The sequence below is a fragment of the Malus domestica genome, chromosome 08 (genome assembly GCF_042453785.1).
Source record: "Malus domestica chromosome 08, GDT2T_hap1".
Classification (NCBI taxonomy): domain Eukaryota; kingdom Viridiplantae; phylum Streptophyta; class Magnoliopsida; order Rosales; family Rosaceae; genus Malus; species Malus domestica.
Window position 1 is genome coordinate 20,740,128 of NC_091668.1, and position 18,430 is coordinate 20,758,557.

Below are 18,430 nucleotides of genomic sequence, written 5' to 3' on the forward strand. Positions count from 1 at the left end.
GTTAAGGCCTTATACTTGTACTGTGAGTGGCCGTCATGCTGAAATATGTCGAGTTCCATGTGCAAGGTTTTATGTCTAGTTGTTATAATGGTCATCTGACTATGTAATCGGGACTACTTTGCGAATCTAGTATCAGAGCCAAGTTTAGTATTTTAATAGTATAATTATAATAGTAAAGTACCTTGAGGACGGAAGTCATTAACATAACTGATATCACACTTGTTTATTTTGTATGAACAACATATATTATTGTCCATGTAAACCTTGTCCACAACCACTAAGTATTTATTGTTCCAGACACCAAACTATAACTAGCATAAAGAGAAGATTATCATATATATCCAAAAGAATTAGCAAGACTTTAAAGAAGCAAAAGTTTTATTTTGGTTATATTGAACATCCTTCACTTATTAATAAATATAATAACACAGAACTGCAACATAAAGTTTTAGAAGCAAAAAGAGCAACAGATCAAGTTTTAGAGACCTTTAGAGAAGAAAGAGAGTTTCTAAGAAACCAGTTAGCAGTAAGTTTAGAGAAAGGTAGACTGTAGTTTATGATAGATTACCTTAATTTAGAAATTAGTGAACCACAAAAAGGAAAAATAACCTTAGATCAAAATAGTTTAGTTTGTTATTTTCCATTGAGAAAGCATAATCATATTTTGCATAATGAGAAAAATCCACAAGCTAATATTATTGTAGATCTTATTATTAGTCAAGCAGAAAATATAAAATTAGAAAATTATAAGCATAATTATTTGTTAAACCAATTCTTAGAACATTTTCAAAAAAATTCCATAAAAACAATTGACAAAATTTATATTATATTACATCACAGTTAGAAGATAATAATAAAAATATTCAAAGGTTTTCTAGCAAAAGAGAAATAAAAGAGATTATTGACCTCATAGATAGTAAGCCAAAGCAAGTAGAACTTAGATTATTAGAAATAGTTGAGTAGTTAAAATTAGAAGTTCAAAAAAATTCAATTAGTGCAAAAAGATTTGAGTGAACAAGTAGATAAGTTGCATAATAAGATAGATAAATTATTAGTTTAATGACCGATTCTAGAACTAGTAGAAAATATATCCAAGTTTTGAAAGAAATTAGTAAGTTAGATAAAGAATCAATATATTTAACAGACTTTTCAACACAAGTAGCTAGTAGTAATATTCCCATTAGGCAAAATAATTGAATTATTCAATTAATTTTAAGTTTTGCTGAAAAATTAGATCAAGTTGAAGAATAAATAGTAGAAATAAATCAAGTTTTACATAAAACATATTCATCACTTCCACCATCTTTGTTAGAAAAATTAGAAAATTTAACTTTAAGCACAAATAACCATATTAGAAGACCTAAGATAAATTCTTTTGATAACAGAAAATGGAACTTTTTAGAAGAAAAGGAAAAGAAGTAGTTAGAGCTGAATACATTTATCTAAATGAAGAAGAAGAACAAGAATTTATTAGAAGAGGTTTTGAAATAACACAAAAAAATAAATATAATTTGTATCAATTATGTTTATTTGAAAATAGAACCAGAATTGTAAGTAGCATCGGTCAACATGAAGTTATCTGTATTGATAAAGAAGTTACACTTAATTTAATTAATAAAGAAACAGTTACTCATTTGAGAAAATCACATTTTAGTCAGATTCATATAGGAACAATATTAATTGGAATAGCAGGATTAACCAAAGCACAAGTAGGCACAAAAGCATTAGTGTACATATATGATGATAGATGGGATAATCACTAACAAGCAGCAATATCAACAGTTGAAGTAGATTTAAGTTCAAACTTAGCAGTCATAGGATGTATTCCAAATTATATTATGACAATAAATGAATTTAGTAAATATATTAAAGTGAGCATAAGAACAAAAAATTATAATATAAAAGGAGAGTATAAAAATTTGTGTATTAGCTTAATGTATATTAGTAAAGCGTCTGATAAATATAATCATATCTTTAAATTAAAATTGTAAACACGAAATTTTCCCGAAACAAACGATACAAGAATAACGTGCACAAAAATAATATTTTGTATTTGATGATTTTGGGTTACAATCTCTCTCAAATTTGATCATCTGATTCGATCTCCGTAAGGTGTTGATTTGTGGATATGTGATTGATCCAAAGGGCCGTTGGACTTGATCTAAGGATGAACATTCTTTAAGGGTCGTGGGCTTGATCCTTGAAAGTGGATTTGAGCGGATATTCAAGGAGCCGTTGGGGCTTGATCTTGAGGATGAGTGTTTCTTCAAGGGCCGTTGAGGCTTGATTTTGAATAATGGTGATGAACGGATCTTCAAGGGCTTTTGGGCTTGATCTTGAAGAACGATTGGATGTATGGATTTGTCGACATCGTTGATCCAAAGGGCCGTTGGGGCTTGATCTTAGGATGAATGGATGATGAACGATGAACACTTTCTTTAAGGGCCGTCGGGGCTTGATCTTGAATTGGTGGAAGTTCTTCAAGGGCCTTTGGGGCTTGATCTTGAATTGGTGGAGGTTCTTCAAAGGGCCGTCGGGGCTTGCTCTTGAAGGTGGATGATTGTTGATCCAAGGGCCGTCGGGGCTTGCTCTTGGAAGAACGATGAACGAAGGACGAATAAGGCTTTCTTGATTCTTCGGGAACCTGGATGCTTGAGAGCTTCAGAGTTTCAGAGTTTCAGAGCTTCAAGGTTTTGGTGTAATATGAATTGGTCAAATGAAATGAATGATATTGGCTTCTATTTATAGAATTTTCCAAGGCCTAGTTTTGAATATAATATTCAGATGAAATAAGTCGTTTCTGCCAGGTGTTGACACGTGTCCTGCTTGATGACTTTTCTGATTTATTTTGACTTTTTATTTAGTCACACGCTACGTGTAAAATTTATATGACACGTGAGCATTGAAATTGTAACTATTGGTCAACATTTATTTCACCGAAATTTCGATGTCTACAAAAATTTCAAAATTTACTTCAAACATTTGGTAGTAAACATGTAAATATGATAGAAGCAAAGCCTGTAGATAATAGCTTTTTAGAAGGAACTCAATGGATATTACTTAATTTACAAGTAGCAAGAAATAGACAATTAGATAAAATACAAATATATGAAACTAGTACAGGTCAAGCAACTATTAGATTTAGTAATTACAAGCAACTAGAAAAAATAGAAGACGATGAAAGTGAGATTGAAAATGAGAGTATTCATATGGCTTTTGATAATTTAGATATTAATTTAGTTGAACAAAATTTTGATCATATTGTAGATAAGCTTATAGAAGATCGGTTAGATGAAGAACAATATTTAGAAAAATATAAGACATGATTTATGACTACACATAATTTCAGATGAAGAGATGAAAATTTTGATTTTAGAAATAGGAGTAGAACATATTTTAGGATCAAAAGAATATAATAATTTATTAGAATTGAAAGCAGAATGTAATCCAGTAGAAGAAAGTAGCACATCATGAATATAAAATCCAAATCCAGGATACATATAACATTAATGTTAGATTTTAGTAATTCACAAAATATGTTAGAATATTTTGAACATACTGTAGATGGTTTAGTTTTTAACTATTTCCTGTCATGCAAAGTTCAAAATCCAGAAAAACATCAGGCAGCCAAAACACATTTTAATATTGATGGTTTTGTTACTTGGATTAAACAATAATTTTTAGATCATAATAGGTTAGATGATAGAAGCAAACAAGAACAAATAAGAGCTAGAAATTTAGAACAATTACAAATTTTTGATTTACAGTATATAGTTAAGTATACCACAAATTTCTTTAAATATTTAGGAAGAGCAGGTAGAATTAGTGATATTAATTTATTAGATACTTATATGACAAAAATAAAAGGACCAATAGGTGAAAAGATTTAGAATGAATGTCAAAAGCATCCAAAGAAAAATGATATTGCAATAAGACCGAGAATTGAACATGTATATGATATACTTAGACAAGAGTGTAGTCAAATAAAAGTTAAGAGACAAATTAGAAAGTGTTGTAAATAGTGGGTTGCCCACATGTGTATAGTAATGTGTATAGTAAAGTATCACATGTGAATAATAAGTTTTGTAAGTTTTCGTTGAGGAGGCTCTATAAATAGAGCACTTCGGTTGTTCAATGAAAGAAAAAATCAAGAAGAGAAAAGGAATAAATATAATACTCTCAGTATCCCTCATTTTCTAATATCTGCAATACTTTTGTCAGTGTGATATTTTGCATCACTTTGTCCTCGTTCTTACCAAAGGTTATTTCTCTACTTTTGCCTATTTATAACACGTTATCAGCACGACTTACTAATCATTTCTCATTTCCCTTCATCGAAAAGAAAAAAAAAAGTTTCCTCTAAGGTTTTTACTGTTCTTCTTCTTCCTCTGCCTCAATTGCTGGGTATACCCTCGCAAAGAACTGTTTGCACCATGTTTACTTCTAGTTCTTAAACTAACAGTTACTTATATCTTTGATTTCTTGTTTTGTGTAGATATTGACTACTAACCCACTGATTATTTATACAATCCAAGATGGTGCGGTACTATCGCCTATCTTGGACTGCAGATCTAATTTTACTGCAATTTTAGGTGATGTGGAATAATCACCTACTCTGCTCTGCATATTTAAATTTTATCGCAATTTTAGGTGGTGTGGAATCATCACCCACTCTGCTCTGCATATTTAAATTTTATCTGTTCTGCATATTTAAATTTTATCGCAATTTTAGGTGGTGTGGAATAATCACCCACTCTGCTTTGCATATTTAAATTTTATCGCAATTTCAGGTGGTGCGGTATAATCGTCCACCCTGCTTTGCATATTTAAATTTTATCACAATTTTAGGTGGTGCGGTATAATCGTCCACCTTGCTCTACATATTTAAATTTTCCTGCTGTTTAAAGTAGTGCTGAATAATCGCCCATCCTATATTTGTTTCGATGAGAATGGTGCGGTACAATTGCCTTTCTCATTAATCATGTAAATCTCGAGCCTGAAGTTTTGAGTATTTATCATTTTGGCCTGAAGATAAAAAATTTGTAAGAACCGGAAGTTCTAACAATATATTCCTCTAGAACACATATTATTGCAAATTCTTACACACCTTAATTTTCTTTCAAAAATGAAAATGGCAAACTTGGCAAAGCTTGATTTTGCTGCCCTGGACATTACTAGGAAGAATTACCTTACCTGGGTACTGGATACCAAGATCCATCTGGAAGCAGCGAATCTTAGAGATACCATCAGGGAGGAGAGTAGCTCATCCTCTCATGATCGGGCGAAGGCCATGATTTTTATTCGTCGCCATCTTGATGAGGCACTAAAGAGCGAGTACTTAACGGTTGAAGATCCGTTAGCCCTCTGGAAGGCCTTGAGAAACAGATACAATCACCAGACAACAGTGATTCTTCCAAGAGCTCGCTATGACTGGACTCACCTAAGGATCCAGGATTTCAAGTCAGTAGCTGAGTACAATTCGGCGTTGTTCAGAATTACCTTTCAGATGAAGCTCTATAGAGATACTATTACTAAGGAGATGTTATTGGAAAAGACTTTCAGCACATTCCACGCCTCTAACATGCTCTTGTAGCAGTAGTATAGAGCGCGAGCCTTTACTGAATACAACCAGCTGATATCTATGCTCCTGGTAGCTGAACAGAACAATGAGCTCCTGATGAAAAACCATAATTCTTGACCTACTAGATCAGCATCATTCCTAGAAGTGAATGCTGCTTCCCTTGAAAGGAATACCATATCCTCATGTGGCAATAATTACAAACGAGGACATGGCCACAAGTAAGGCCGGTGGAAAGAGAAAGGCAAGAACCATGGTGTCCAGTTTCACAATTAGTTTCACAACCAGGTTCCAAGGCATAATCCAGGTCTGAGCTTTAAAAATGCAAATCGCCAGAAAGGAAAAGCTCATATGAACACTCATATAAATCCTGAAGGAGTTTGCCATAGGTGTAGTTGCAACAGACATTGGGCGCGTACTTGTCGCACCCTAAAGCATCTGGTGGAGTTGTATCAAGCCTCCTTCAAGGAGAAGGGTGTCGAGATCAATTTATTCGACCAGGCTTAACCAATAGAAACACCTGATCCAGTGACCAATTTATCAGGACAGTTAAACGCAACTCATCCGATTGAATTATTTATGTTTAATGTACTCTTGTTATTTGTACTTGTGGTTTAATGCTCGCATTTTCAATTCAATAAAAGTAGTATTCCAGTATGAATAAACAGCTTTTTCTTTACTCAGAGAACATGGATAAAAATTATGGTTATTCTCAAAACAAGAGCAATGGCAAAGACTTTTGTCTTGCAGACAGCGTAACCACACATTCAATACTTCGAGATCGAAAGTATTTCTCGAATTTGGTACTTGCAAAAGTAAAGGTAACAACAATATCAGGGCAATCATATGTAATTGAAGGCTCAGGAAAAGCCCAGATTATGTTACCAAATGGAATAATATTTTCCATAAAGAATGCATTATATGCTACTCGATCCATTCAAAATTTGTTGAGTTTTAAAGACATACGTTTAAATGGATACCACATTGAAACGAAAAGTGTAGAAAACGTGGAATATTTATGCATTACCTCCAATGATACCCAGAAACGTATATTGGAGAAGTTGCATGGTTTATCGAGTGGATTGTATTATACATACATAAAGACAGTTAAGGCATATACTGTTATGAACCAGAAGTTCATTGATTCAAAGGTTTACATGCTTTGGCATGACAGTCTAGGTCATCCAGGATCTACCATGATGCGTAGAATCATTACCAACTCTAATGGACATCCATTATTGAGCAGACACATTGATGTCTCAAATGATAACCCTTGCAAGGCTTGTTCCCAAGGGAAGTTGGTAATTAGACCATCACAACTAAAGGTTGATGATGAATCCCCATCATTTTTGCAAAGAATTCAAGGGGATATTTGTGGACTTATTCAACCACCTTATGGACCATTTCGATATTTTATGGTTTTGGTTGATGCATCTATCCAATGGTCACATGTTTGCCTATTGTCTATTTGAAATGTAGCTTTTGTGAGACTTCTTGCTCAGATAATTAAGTTGCGAGTACAGTTCCCAGATCATTCCATTAAGTCAATCCGACTTGATAACGCTGGTGAATTTACATCTTAAACCTTTGATTATTACTGTATGGCACTGGGCATTGATGTTGAACACCATGTTCCTCATGTTCATACTCAAAATGGTTTAGCAGAGGCATTTATCAAGCGGCTTCAATTAATAGCCCATATTCTGCTCATGAAAACGAAATTGCCAGTCTCTGCATGGAGACATGCCATATTACATGCTGCATTATTGGTTAGATTGAGACCTATAGCCAACCACCAATGTTCATCAATACAACTTGTGTTTGGACATCAGCCAAACATTTCACATTTACGAGTTTTTGGTTGTGCTGTTTATGTGCCTATTGCACTGCCATAACGAACTAAAATGGGACCTCAGCGCAGATTGGGAATTTATGTGGGTTTTGATTCACCATTTATCATTAGATATTTGGAACCTTTGACTGGTGATTGTTTACAGCTCGTTTTGCTGATTGTCATTTTGATGAGACATTTTTCCCGTCGTTAAGGGGAGAAAAGACTGTTCCAGAAGAATGGCAAGAGCTAACATGGGTTGTTCCCACCTTATCTCATTTTGATCCACAAAGCACTCAATGTGAAAATGAAGTGAAAAGGATTGTTCATCTTCAAGGTATTGCTAATCAAATGTCAGATACATTTAATGATGCTTCGAAAGTGACACAGTCACATATACCAGCTGCAAACGCACCAGCAAAAATTGATGTCCCTGTTGGACAAAATAAAGTGGCAGTGAATAATTCATCTAGTATGCGCCTGAAGCGTGGTAGACCCCTAGGATCAAAAGATTCAGCCATTCGAAAGAGAAAGATGAGGGCACAGTTGAACCAAAATGAAATCATTCATGAAAAGACAATGAATGATAAATCCACAATTCATGATTCTGTACTTCCAGAAAAAGAAAATGTCCTTAATGAGACACCTGTCCTTGAAGAGACAGAAGTACACATAAATTATGCACGTACTAATGAATTGTGGGATCGAAATGAAATAATCATTGATGACATATTTGCATTTGCAATAGCCACTGAAATTATATTAAGTGATGATATTGAGCCCCTCTCTATTGATGAATGTAGACAGAGACAAGATTGGCTTAAGTGGAAAGATGCAATCGAAGCAGAATTAAATTCCTTGGAAAGACGAAGTGTTTTTGGACTAGTAGTCCAAACCCCGCCTGGTGTGAACCCCGTAGGTTACAAATGGATATTCACAAGGAAACACAACGAGAAAAACGAGATTGCAAGATATAAAGCGCGACTCGTTGCACAAGGTTTTTCACAAAGACCTGTAATTGATTATGAAGAGACATACTCTCCTGTAATGGACGCAATTACGTTATGTTAGTTAATAAGTTTGGTGATTTCAGAAAAACTTGACATGCGACTTATGGATGTCATCACCGTGTATCTATATGGAGAATTAGATACTGACATATATATGAAAGTCTCAGAAGGACTTAAGTTGCCTGAAGCAACTAACAAACCACGAGGTATGTTCTCAATCAAATTAAGGCGATCACTGTATGGGCTGAAACAATTTGGGCGAATGTGGTATAGTCGTCTCAGTGAGTATTTGATTAAAGAAGGATATGCCAACAATGTCATCTGCCCTTGTGTGTTCATTAAGAAATCAAATACTGGATTTGCTATAATGGCAGTATACGTCGATGATATGAACCTAGTTGGAACCCTTGAAGAGCTCAATAAAACTGTTGAATATTTGAAAAACAAATTTGAAATGAAAGACCTTGGGAAAACAAAATATTGTCTCGGCATGCAGATCAAGCATTGTGCTAATGGAATTTTGGTCCATCAATCAGCTTACATTGAAAAGATACTGAAGTGATTTGGCATGGACAAGGTTTATCCACTTAGCACCCTAATGGTCGTTCGTTATTTAGACATTAAGAAAGGTCCATTTCGTCTAAAAGAAGATGATGAACTGGTCCTTGGTCCAGAAGTACCATATTTGAGCGCAATAGGTGCTTTATTATATTTAGCACAATGTACTAGACCATATTTAGCTTCTTCAGTTAACTTGTTAGCTAGGTACAACTTTGCTCCAACAATTCGTCATTGGAAAGGAGTCAAAGATGTTCTACGATACCTTCGTGGGACAACAGATATGGGTATATTCTACTCAAACAAGCCCACAAATGAACAGATCCTTGTTGGATACGCATATGCTGGTTTTCTTTCCGATCCGCATAAAGCTTGCTCACATAATGGATATGTGTTCACTAATGGAGATACTGCAATTTCATGGCGATCAACGAAGCAAACGCTAGTTGCTACATCTTCCAATCACTGGGAAATAATTGCTTTACATGAAGCAAGTTGTGAATGTTCTTGGTTAAGATCAATGATCCATCACATCCGGAATTCATGTGGTCTACCTTCAAAGACAGACACTCCAACTGTCATCCATGAAGATAATGCAGCTTGTGTCGCGCAGATGAAGGAATGATTCATCAAAGGTGATAAGACTAAACACATATCTCCAAGATTTTTCAGTGCACATGAACTTCAGAAGGGTAAAGTTATTGAAGTCAGACAAATCCATTCCAATGAAAATTTAGCAGACTTGTTCACCAAATCTCTACCAAAGTGCACATTTCAGAAGTTAGTGCAGGGAATCGATTATGTCGGCTTACAAATTTGAAGAATGCGGAATCAAGGAGAGATACAATTCAGGGGGAGCATCCATGATACATGCATGTTGTACTCTTTTTCATTCGATTAGGATTTTTTCCCATTGGGTTTTTCCTATCAAGGTTTTAACGAGGCAACATAAGCATACTCAACACCACCCAGGTAAAGTTGTACTCTTTTTCCTTTGATATGATTTTTTTCCCACTAGGTTTTTCCAAGCAAGGTTTTAACGAGGCAACTGATACTGATATGTGGGCATCCAAGGGGGAGTGTTGTAAATAGTGAGTTGCCCACATGTGTATAGTAATGTGTATAGTAAAGTATCACATGTGTATAATAAAGCACGAAAATATAATAGTAATTGTAAATGTTATTCATGTGGAGAGACTAGACATATTAGACCTAAATGTCCAAAATTAAGTAAAAAACCGAGAGAAAAAGTACATTTGATGGAGTTGTTTAAGTTAGAAGATGATGATGATATTCAATCAATATACAGTCTAGATGATTTAAGTGATAATGAGAGTATTTATAGTATAGAAAGTATAAATATGATAGATTCAGACTAGACGATTCAAGTAGTTCAAATAGTGATTTAGAAGAGTATATGTATGCATTTATAGAAGAACAACATGAAGAAGAATATAAATACATTAATTTAGGTTGACCAGAAAAATATCATGAGTGTAGCAACTTAGTTGCAAATAAATATTGTAATACATATTCAATATTTTGTGAAAAGAGTTATAGTAATAGGTTATTAGGAGTTAATTTAGTAGAATCAGGAAAATCACAAGAAAGTACTGAAATATTAGGAAATACTATTCATAGTATAGAAAAGCCAAAAAATAGTTCTTTAATTACCATAAATTGTGAAATAGAATTAGTAAAAGAACATAAGATACAAACAACAATTATGATTGATACGTACAAAGAGTGTCATTAAAGAAGAATTAATACTAGCAAAATATAGACAAAAATTAGCAAAACTAGGGAGAATAACACAATTTGATGAGAGACCAGTTTATTTAACACACTGTATTAATAATGAGTCCATTAACATTTGCTTCACCAGTAGGATTATACCCATTCATTTTAGGATTAAATTTTTTGAAAAGTTTGCAAGGTTTTTTATTTATGAATCCTAACATAACATTTTTCAAAAGAGGTATCACAATAACTGATCAAAGTACTACTGTAGAAGCATACAAAAGTATAAGTATAGAAGAGTCTAGTGGCCAAGATAATTATTATTTAGAAAACTCAAAAGAAAATGATGAGCATAATAACATAGAAGAGTTTGATGAAGAAATATTTGAACATGAATATCCGATTTTAGAAGAAGGAACATGTGTATAAATATTACAGTTAGATAAACCAAAGAGTTTAGAAGAATTATTACAATTAGTAGAACAAACTCGGATTATAGGAGAAGACCCACAATTACATTGGAATAAAAATAAAATACTAGCAAAATTAGATATAATTAATCCAGACTTAACCATTAAAACATCTGATATGCTTTGTAGTTTAACAGATAAACAAGAGCTTGAGCAGCAAATAAAAGAGTTGTTAAATTTATAAGTACTTAGACCCTCTAAGTCTAGACATTTCAAGAAATATGATAATTTTTGTAGTGTTTATGTAGACGATATCTTAGTACATAGTAAAAATAGAAATGAACATAGGAAACACTTAGAGATAGTTTTACAAGAGTTTATCAATAATGGAATTGTGATTAGCAAAAATAAAATAGCATTAGAAAAACAAGATATAGAATTTTTAGGAATGTATATCAAGTCAGGTACAATACAATTATAAGATCATATAGCTAAAAAGGTTTTAGAATTTCCAGATAAGTTAGAAGATAAAAAACAGTTACAAATATTTTTAGAATTGTTAAATTATGTAAGAAATTTTATCCCTGATTTAGGAAGAAAAATAGCAGTATTACACATTAAAACTAGCAAAACTGGACAAAAGTATTTTAATAGTGAAGATATTAAATTAGTTCAAAATATAAAGGAAGAAATTAACTAAACTTAAGCCATTAACATTACAATTAGATGATAGTTATAAAATAGTTGAAACTGATGCTTCATCATTAGGATAGGCTTGTATACTATACTAAAAAAAGCATAAGGAGTCACCAAAGTCTGACGAACATATTTGTAGATATTCATCAGGAAAGTTTAGTGATGTACAGTCAAGATTACCGTCAATGAATTTAGAAATTTTAGGAATAATTAACTCACTTGAGGCATTTTCTTTATTTTTATATAATGAAGTATTTACTATTAGAACATATTGTCAAAATATAGTTTTTCATTATAACAAAATACATGCTAATAAACACGCAGCCAGAAGATGGGTTAATTTTATTGATTCAATTACAGGAAATGATTTTAAACAAATTTTTGAACATATAAAAGGTAATGATAATACATTAGCTGATATCTTATCAAAATTAATTTGTTGAACATGAATGGAATATCATGGACCATCATTCTCAAATAGCACAAGACCACAAGGTAGAAGAGCACACTTCAATAGCATAATGATGTATCATGGACCTTTACTATTCAATAGATTCCAAAATAGCATAAGCAGATCAGCATCACCACCAGTACCAACTTTCGACTTTAATGACAATATTGTTGAAGGAATCAGAAATCAAACTCTAAGGTATAGGTCAAGAGTACCAGGGTTTTTTGATAGGCAGCATGTTCTCCTAGATAATTTTTGGAATATCCAAATCAAATAGCCAAGCATGAGGTTAGGTCATGAAAAATTAATTAGAGTCTTAGAACAAGAATTTGTTAGTTTTAATTTTAGCATCCATCAAAGCCAGCAACATATTCATTCTCTTGAGCACAACCTTCAAGTCATTTCTAGGGACCATGAGTCATTACTTAGTAAGTTTATCAAAATGAACCAAGAACTCCAATATCTTAGAATGCAGTAGAAGACAAGCGACATCTTGAAAAGAGAATTGAAAATAGGTTTGGAAACTGATCAGCATAATAATAAAGAAAAAGAGGTTATTGAACCCATAGAACAAGAGGCCAATGAGCCCATAGAAGAGATTAAGATTGAGCTATTAGAAGAAGACATTGAAATAGAGCAGCATCAAAATAATGAGCAACATCAGTATCTGAGTGACAAAGAAAAAGCAAGAAAGATATGAAGATTTTCTTAGGAATATATCTTTAAACTTAATAGTAGATGATGATATCTTATTAGAAGAAATTTCAAAAGCAAAATTAAGAATAATGCCACCAGATATTCAAAATGAGATCCTGAGTAGAACATCACAGTCCATGAAAGAGTTGCAATTACAATTACAATGTGCTTTGTATCAGTCAATCTTTGATCTAAAACCAGGGATGAATATTATTACAAAGATGTATTCACCATGTCTTTGTGATAGTATAGAAAATTGTATTTGTAAACCAGATGTTAGCATAGTTATGACCAGGATTAACATGAGAGATTTTAGACCATGACATTTTAGTTATGAGCATCAGAAAAAACATAATGTGGTAGAAGTTACCCTTACCTTACTATTAGAGTTTGGCTATCTTGATAAAATATTCGTTAACCATATTTCTCAACTAGAATTATTTCTTGAAAAATTTATAGAAGTAGCAGAAAATTATCTGGAAAAGTGGAAGGAAATTTACATAAGTTTTATTAGTAGTCTTCTAGATTGGTATGTACATATTCATGAGAAGAAAGTTAGGCATATAGCCATGATTAATGGAGAGTCCTTTGGACTACACATAGGTAGACTCCTTCATACAAAAATATTCTAAAATTTCGAGGGATCCAAATGCTAGCCTTAGATGAGTTTGAAGATTTTAGGTATGATATGGTATTAGTAGCAGAAGAAGAAGAAATGTATATTTACAGCAAGACAAAGATCGGTCATTAGCCTTATTGGAAGCCTCAAAATTTCAAAAAAGAAACAGCATAAATGTACTACAAGGTGAAAGAAGATAGAGAAAGAGATGCAGAGCTAGTAGAAAGCAATGAACAGTACTGGAACAATTTGATAGAAGAATAGCTGCATAACATTGACAACATGATGGAAGCATAGAGAACTGACAGCAAATTAGTATAAGTTGAATAACATCATGTAAAATAATATATTGATGTTGACATCAACATCATTGTGGACCAACTCTGTCAACATCATTGTGGACCATGCCACAATAATAAAATAATGACATAAAAGTAAATAAAGAAAAGAGCTTGATCCATCATGAACTTTTCATACACAAAATATCCTTTTGATTAAGAATGAATAGTGTTAGGCCATTTTCGTTAAAACTTTCTTTAAAAAATTATCCACTTCAATTCAATTCCAGAGAGACGAAACTAACTATCGCATGGTACGCATGGACAAAGCTTATGACTTGGCAAACAAGTTCTCTTGGGGATATTCTTTGATTCAATGAATGGAGATACCAACTGGCCAAGTGGAAAGGACTCAAACTTCTTCCACATCGATTCCGTTTACTTTTAAATACCAATTAATGATATGAATGACAGTATGTATACATATACAATGTCCAAACGTCCTCCTTCCTCTTATCTAAGTCTGCACAACAAGTGGTTTTGAGACTTCAAATTTGATAATGGGTAGCATGAAAGTCTGGTTATGTATATTTCTGCCTTTGCCTTTCTTTTCGGGGCAATGAAGCCCATGTTCCTTGCTCGTTCTCAAATAACGGCAGCTAACAACAATAGAGTGGTAAACAAGTGTTGAAGGCTAGCAATGAAAGACGGGTTGGAACGTACTTTGAGTCCAAGCGAAGGGAGCCCTAGCAGACTTGATCCACGACATTACTAGTTCTTGGCTATACTCTTCGGAGCTTCTTATCAGCTGAATGTGAGACAATGCCAGGGAGGCATAAATATACTTAAACCCTGCAAATAGTACTTGGCTGTAAGACATAATGTATATAGTCCCCGGAAGCACAACCTGCAACAGGGATGCAACTTATGTTCGGTGAGTAATATAATTCTTGTAATATGTGTTGTGTGTTCATGTGCACCATGATTATTTAGTGAAGTTTCGATGTGATTTTGAGAGGCGAAATTGTTTAGTTAGTTCACTTAGAACATAGGTTTCATAAACATTGATTAGAGCATCAGCCTGTAAAAGGATAAGGTCACCCCCCTTGATCTTATAAAACACAATTAATATTAACAATGTCATCGGATTAATATGCTAAAATACACCGAAAATATAAGCAGAACAAACGAATAAACATTAACAAGGCAAACTACCTTCTCTGTGTTCTTGCTTCTTGCATGATACGAACACCTGGGAGAATGTCATGCTGAGAGTCTCCTATAGTGGAAATCTGCACCGATCTTACAAATATCTTCTTAAGAGCAAACTTGGAAGGTCACATATCCGCAACAATGTAGGAATAGAAATAGCCAAAACCTCTTTAACAAGGAAGATAACTCTGTTGCTTTTGCAGCTTCCAACTGGTAAGCTCTATAGCATGACCAATGCAGGAACCAACTTTCTAAACTTATATTTTCTGGATGCTAGTGATACATGCTGCACAAGCATTCTCCCTCGATCAAACAACATCGAAGCTCAATCCAAATTTTCATGTTTCGCCAAATGTTTTTCGTATGCTCTTTTGACTCCAGCACAGATGTCACCATAGGAAGTAACTTCCAAAACTTACAACTTGGTTCTACTTTGTGACTATCAATTCGGGCATCTATGTATCCCGTCCTTCATGTGGTGATAGAAGCATAAAGATCTTCCTCTCCTCAATCTTATGCAACTTTATTTGATCTCTAGCAGTCAATAAATATCAAATTCTTAGACACGTCGATTGAAGGACTAGCATCTGAAAACTTTTCATCTGTTCATTTTTGTTCTCCAAAACATGATTACGGAGAAATCAAAACTGGCACTGTCGGAATAATTAACCATCCATGTGCCTGAAAGAGAAACTCAAAAAGCACAAAGTTTGTTCTTCAATGATTTTGTGACATTTTCATCCTTCCACTACGCTATCATGATCACAAGCTCAAAAGAGTAAAGTAAAGGTTATACTTCAGGCTCAACCCCTGCTAACTGCATCTCCCCAAACAAGGCAATGGCCTTCTTGGCCGTTCCGTTAGTTAAATTAGCAGAAAGCATGGAGTTCCATACAGAAACATCCCCTTTAACTTCAAAGTCAATGACTGATTTAGCATCCTTGATACTACCGCACTTAGCATACATGCCTATTAAGGCACTCGCAAGGCTAAAATTAGACTGATCGAGATGACTCTTTATGATATGTCCATGTAATTCTCTTTCAAACCTCAGAGCTTCCAAATCACCACAAGTGAGGAGAAGTGTCATAAGCGTAATAGAGCTTGGTCCAAGACCTTCTTCCAGCATTTCACCGAAAAGTTCAAGAGCTCGGTCAAGCTGCTTGTTATTGACATGGCCTGCGATCAAAGCGTTCCAACAGACTGTGTTTTTATCATCAGTTCTCCTAAATACTTTCGCTGCTGAGGCAATATCATGACATTTTGAATACATGTCGATCAATGCACTTGAGATATAGATATTAGGCTCGACGCTAGTCTTCAACATGTATCCATGGATTTCCTTCCCCTGGCATAGTAGATTAAGATCAGCACAAGCTGCAAGAGCACCGGCAATGGTAATGGAGTTTGGTTGAACTGACTTATGGAGCACATCATTACCAAAGTAACCACTTGATGGGGATTGCATGGACTGGAACACTTTCAAAGCTTCAAAACTAAGCCCAAATTGTTGAAATCCGGAAATTAAAACGTTGAACAAAATAATATTTGGGTTCAAATCCATTCGGACCATCTCATAAAGCAACTCATATGCCTCATTTATTTGCCCATTTCTTGCGTGGCCAGCCAATATTGTGTTATAAGATACCACATCAGGTTTTATGCCATGACTATGCATTACTCTAACAAGTTCTATTCCCTTATTTGCTTCTCCTGCATTTACATAAGCCGCAGCCATCTCATTCCACATAGAAATGCTTTTGCTCTCGGCTTTGGAAAAAATCCTCTCTGCATAATCGTTCATCCCACATTTTGAATACATATCAATTAACGAACCTTCCACATGAACGTTCGCACACAGCTGACGCTTCAGAGCAAATCTATGAACAGCCCTGCCTAAGTTTAAATCTTTCCGGCCTGCACAAGATGGTGATATGCTTGCAACTGTAACAGAGTTTGGATCCTCAGGGAAACATAACATATTATTGAATGCATCCAAAGCATCCACAAAAAAGCTATTCTGAACACAACCGGAAATGATTCTGTTCCAAGTACTAACCCTAGGCTTCAACCCTTCTTCCTGCATCGCTTCCAAATACTGAAGAGCTAAATCAGTCTCTCCATTCCGCGCAAACCCTGATACAAGCGCATTCCAAGAGATCAAATCCTGTTCGACACCATTCACCTGCATGGATTTGAAAACCTCCATTGCCTCTTCAAAAAGACCTTCATTCATGAAAGCATAAACAAGGGCAGTCCATGAAACTACATCTGTTTCCCTCATTGCATCAAACACAGTCATTGCAAATCCAAAGTGTCCACAATTGGCATAAAAATCAATCCCCACGAAAACATCGGAATCCAAAGCATTCCTTATCATAAGCCCATGAATCATTTTTTACCAGTCCTCAACATCCGCACCTGAGCACACGCTTTCAAAACCGTAGGCACAACGTATTTATCCGGCATCATGCCCTCATCAATCATCAAGTCAAACACCAAAAACAAATCTTCCCACTGCTCTGACCGACAATATGCGCTTATCAACGCCCCATAAGTGGGTACAGATCTCTGGGGAATATCGTTGAACATCTTACGTGCATAGTCTAAAAACCCATCACTCTTCGAGTAAAGCATAGCAAGCTTGTTTCTTACCCAACCATTACCCTCAAAAGCATCCAACTTCAGAGCTTGGGCATGAATTTGTCTACAGTCAGACAAAGGGTTGCTTTTCAGTAGTGAAAGGAAACGACCAATTTCAGGACTGGGTTGGGCAGCTATTGGATTGTTGCTGATTTTGGCGGGAAAGGAGATATGGGTTTGTTGGTTTGTTGGGTTTGAGAGTGTGGCGGTGGTGGAAACGCCGGTTGTGGCGGTGGAAGCTTGAAATTTGAACTTGGGTTTGTGGGAATTGCTGGGTTTTTGTGAGAGGGAGGGTTGGGAGAGTAGGGGAATACTAGGAAGTAAAGAAGTCCAAAGAGTTTCCATTTCCAAAACGAAAGAAATGGATAATGAAAGGACAACTCCGCCAAGTAAGAAGAAGAGCAGATGGATGAGGAGGACGAGGACCAACCGAGCTCTGCGGCGAGCGTAGACACACAAAGAAGAGGCGGAGTAATGTAAAATATTCCGAGGTATTTGTCGAAGCGTCCGTTTTACCATCAGATGCGAATTCAAAAGGGGCAACAAATGTTTGGACCAAAACGACAATACTGCCCTCTAAACTAACGGAATCATGGATGAAATGTGTGAGATTTAACGGAAGATGTGAATTTGACTCATCCTTTGGAAGAATGAAAACTTAGCATCGAACTTCAAAGTGCCATTTCTCAATTGAAATTAGACAATCTA

At 34.7% G+C, this 18,430-nt stretch overlaps 2 protein-coding genes across 3 annotated transcripts; one reads left to right on the forward strand and one right to left on the reverse strand.

Annotated features, from left to right (window-relative positions):
- The first annotated feature begins 5,131 nt into the window (after positions 1–5,131).
- Positions 5,132–5,593, forward strand: LOC139198092 (uncharacterized). Its single transcript, XM_070826350.1, has one exon. It carries the CDS (start codon positions 5,132–5,134, stop codon positions 5,591–5,593), a length of 462 nt encoding a protein of 153 aa, XP_070682451.1.
- An 8,609-nt stretch (positions 5,594–14,202) lies between these two features.
- LOC139198441 (pentatricopeptide repeat-containing protein At1g19720-like) lies at positions 14,203–18,225 on the reverse strand. 2 transcript variants are annotated; one of them, XM_070827203.1, is made up of 2 exons: positions 15,083–18,225; positions 14,203–14,719 (listed from the first exon to the last, which is right to left on the reverse strand). In XM_070827203.1, the coding sequence occupies exon 1, from the start codon at positions 17,472–17,474 to the stop codon at positions 15,870–15,872; it is 1,605 nt and encodes a 534-aa protein (XP_070683304.1). In that variant the 5' UTR covers positions 17,475–18,225; the 3' UTR covers positions 14,203–14,719; positions 15,083–15,869. The 2 variants fall into 2 exon arrangements, with proteins under 2 accessions (XP_070683304.1, XP_070683303.1); XM_070827202.1 differs by having other exon boundaries at positions 14,203–14,774.
- Positions 18,226–18,430: the final 205 nt, after the last annotated feature.

What these genes read in the sequence shown, in the direction of transcription:
- LOC139198092 (XM_070826350.1), top strand. Translation starts at nt 5,132, where the DNA reads ATGGCAAACTTGGCAAAGCTTGATTTTGCTGCCCTGGACATTACTAGG.
- LOC139198441 (XM_070827203.1), bottom strand. Translation starts at nt 17,474, where the DNA reads ATGATTCATGGGCTTATGATAAGGAATGCTTTGGATTCCGATGTTTTC.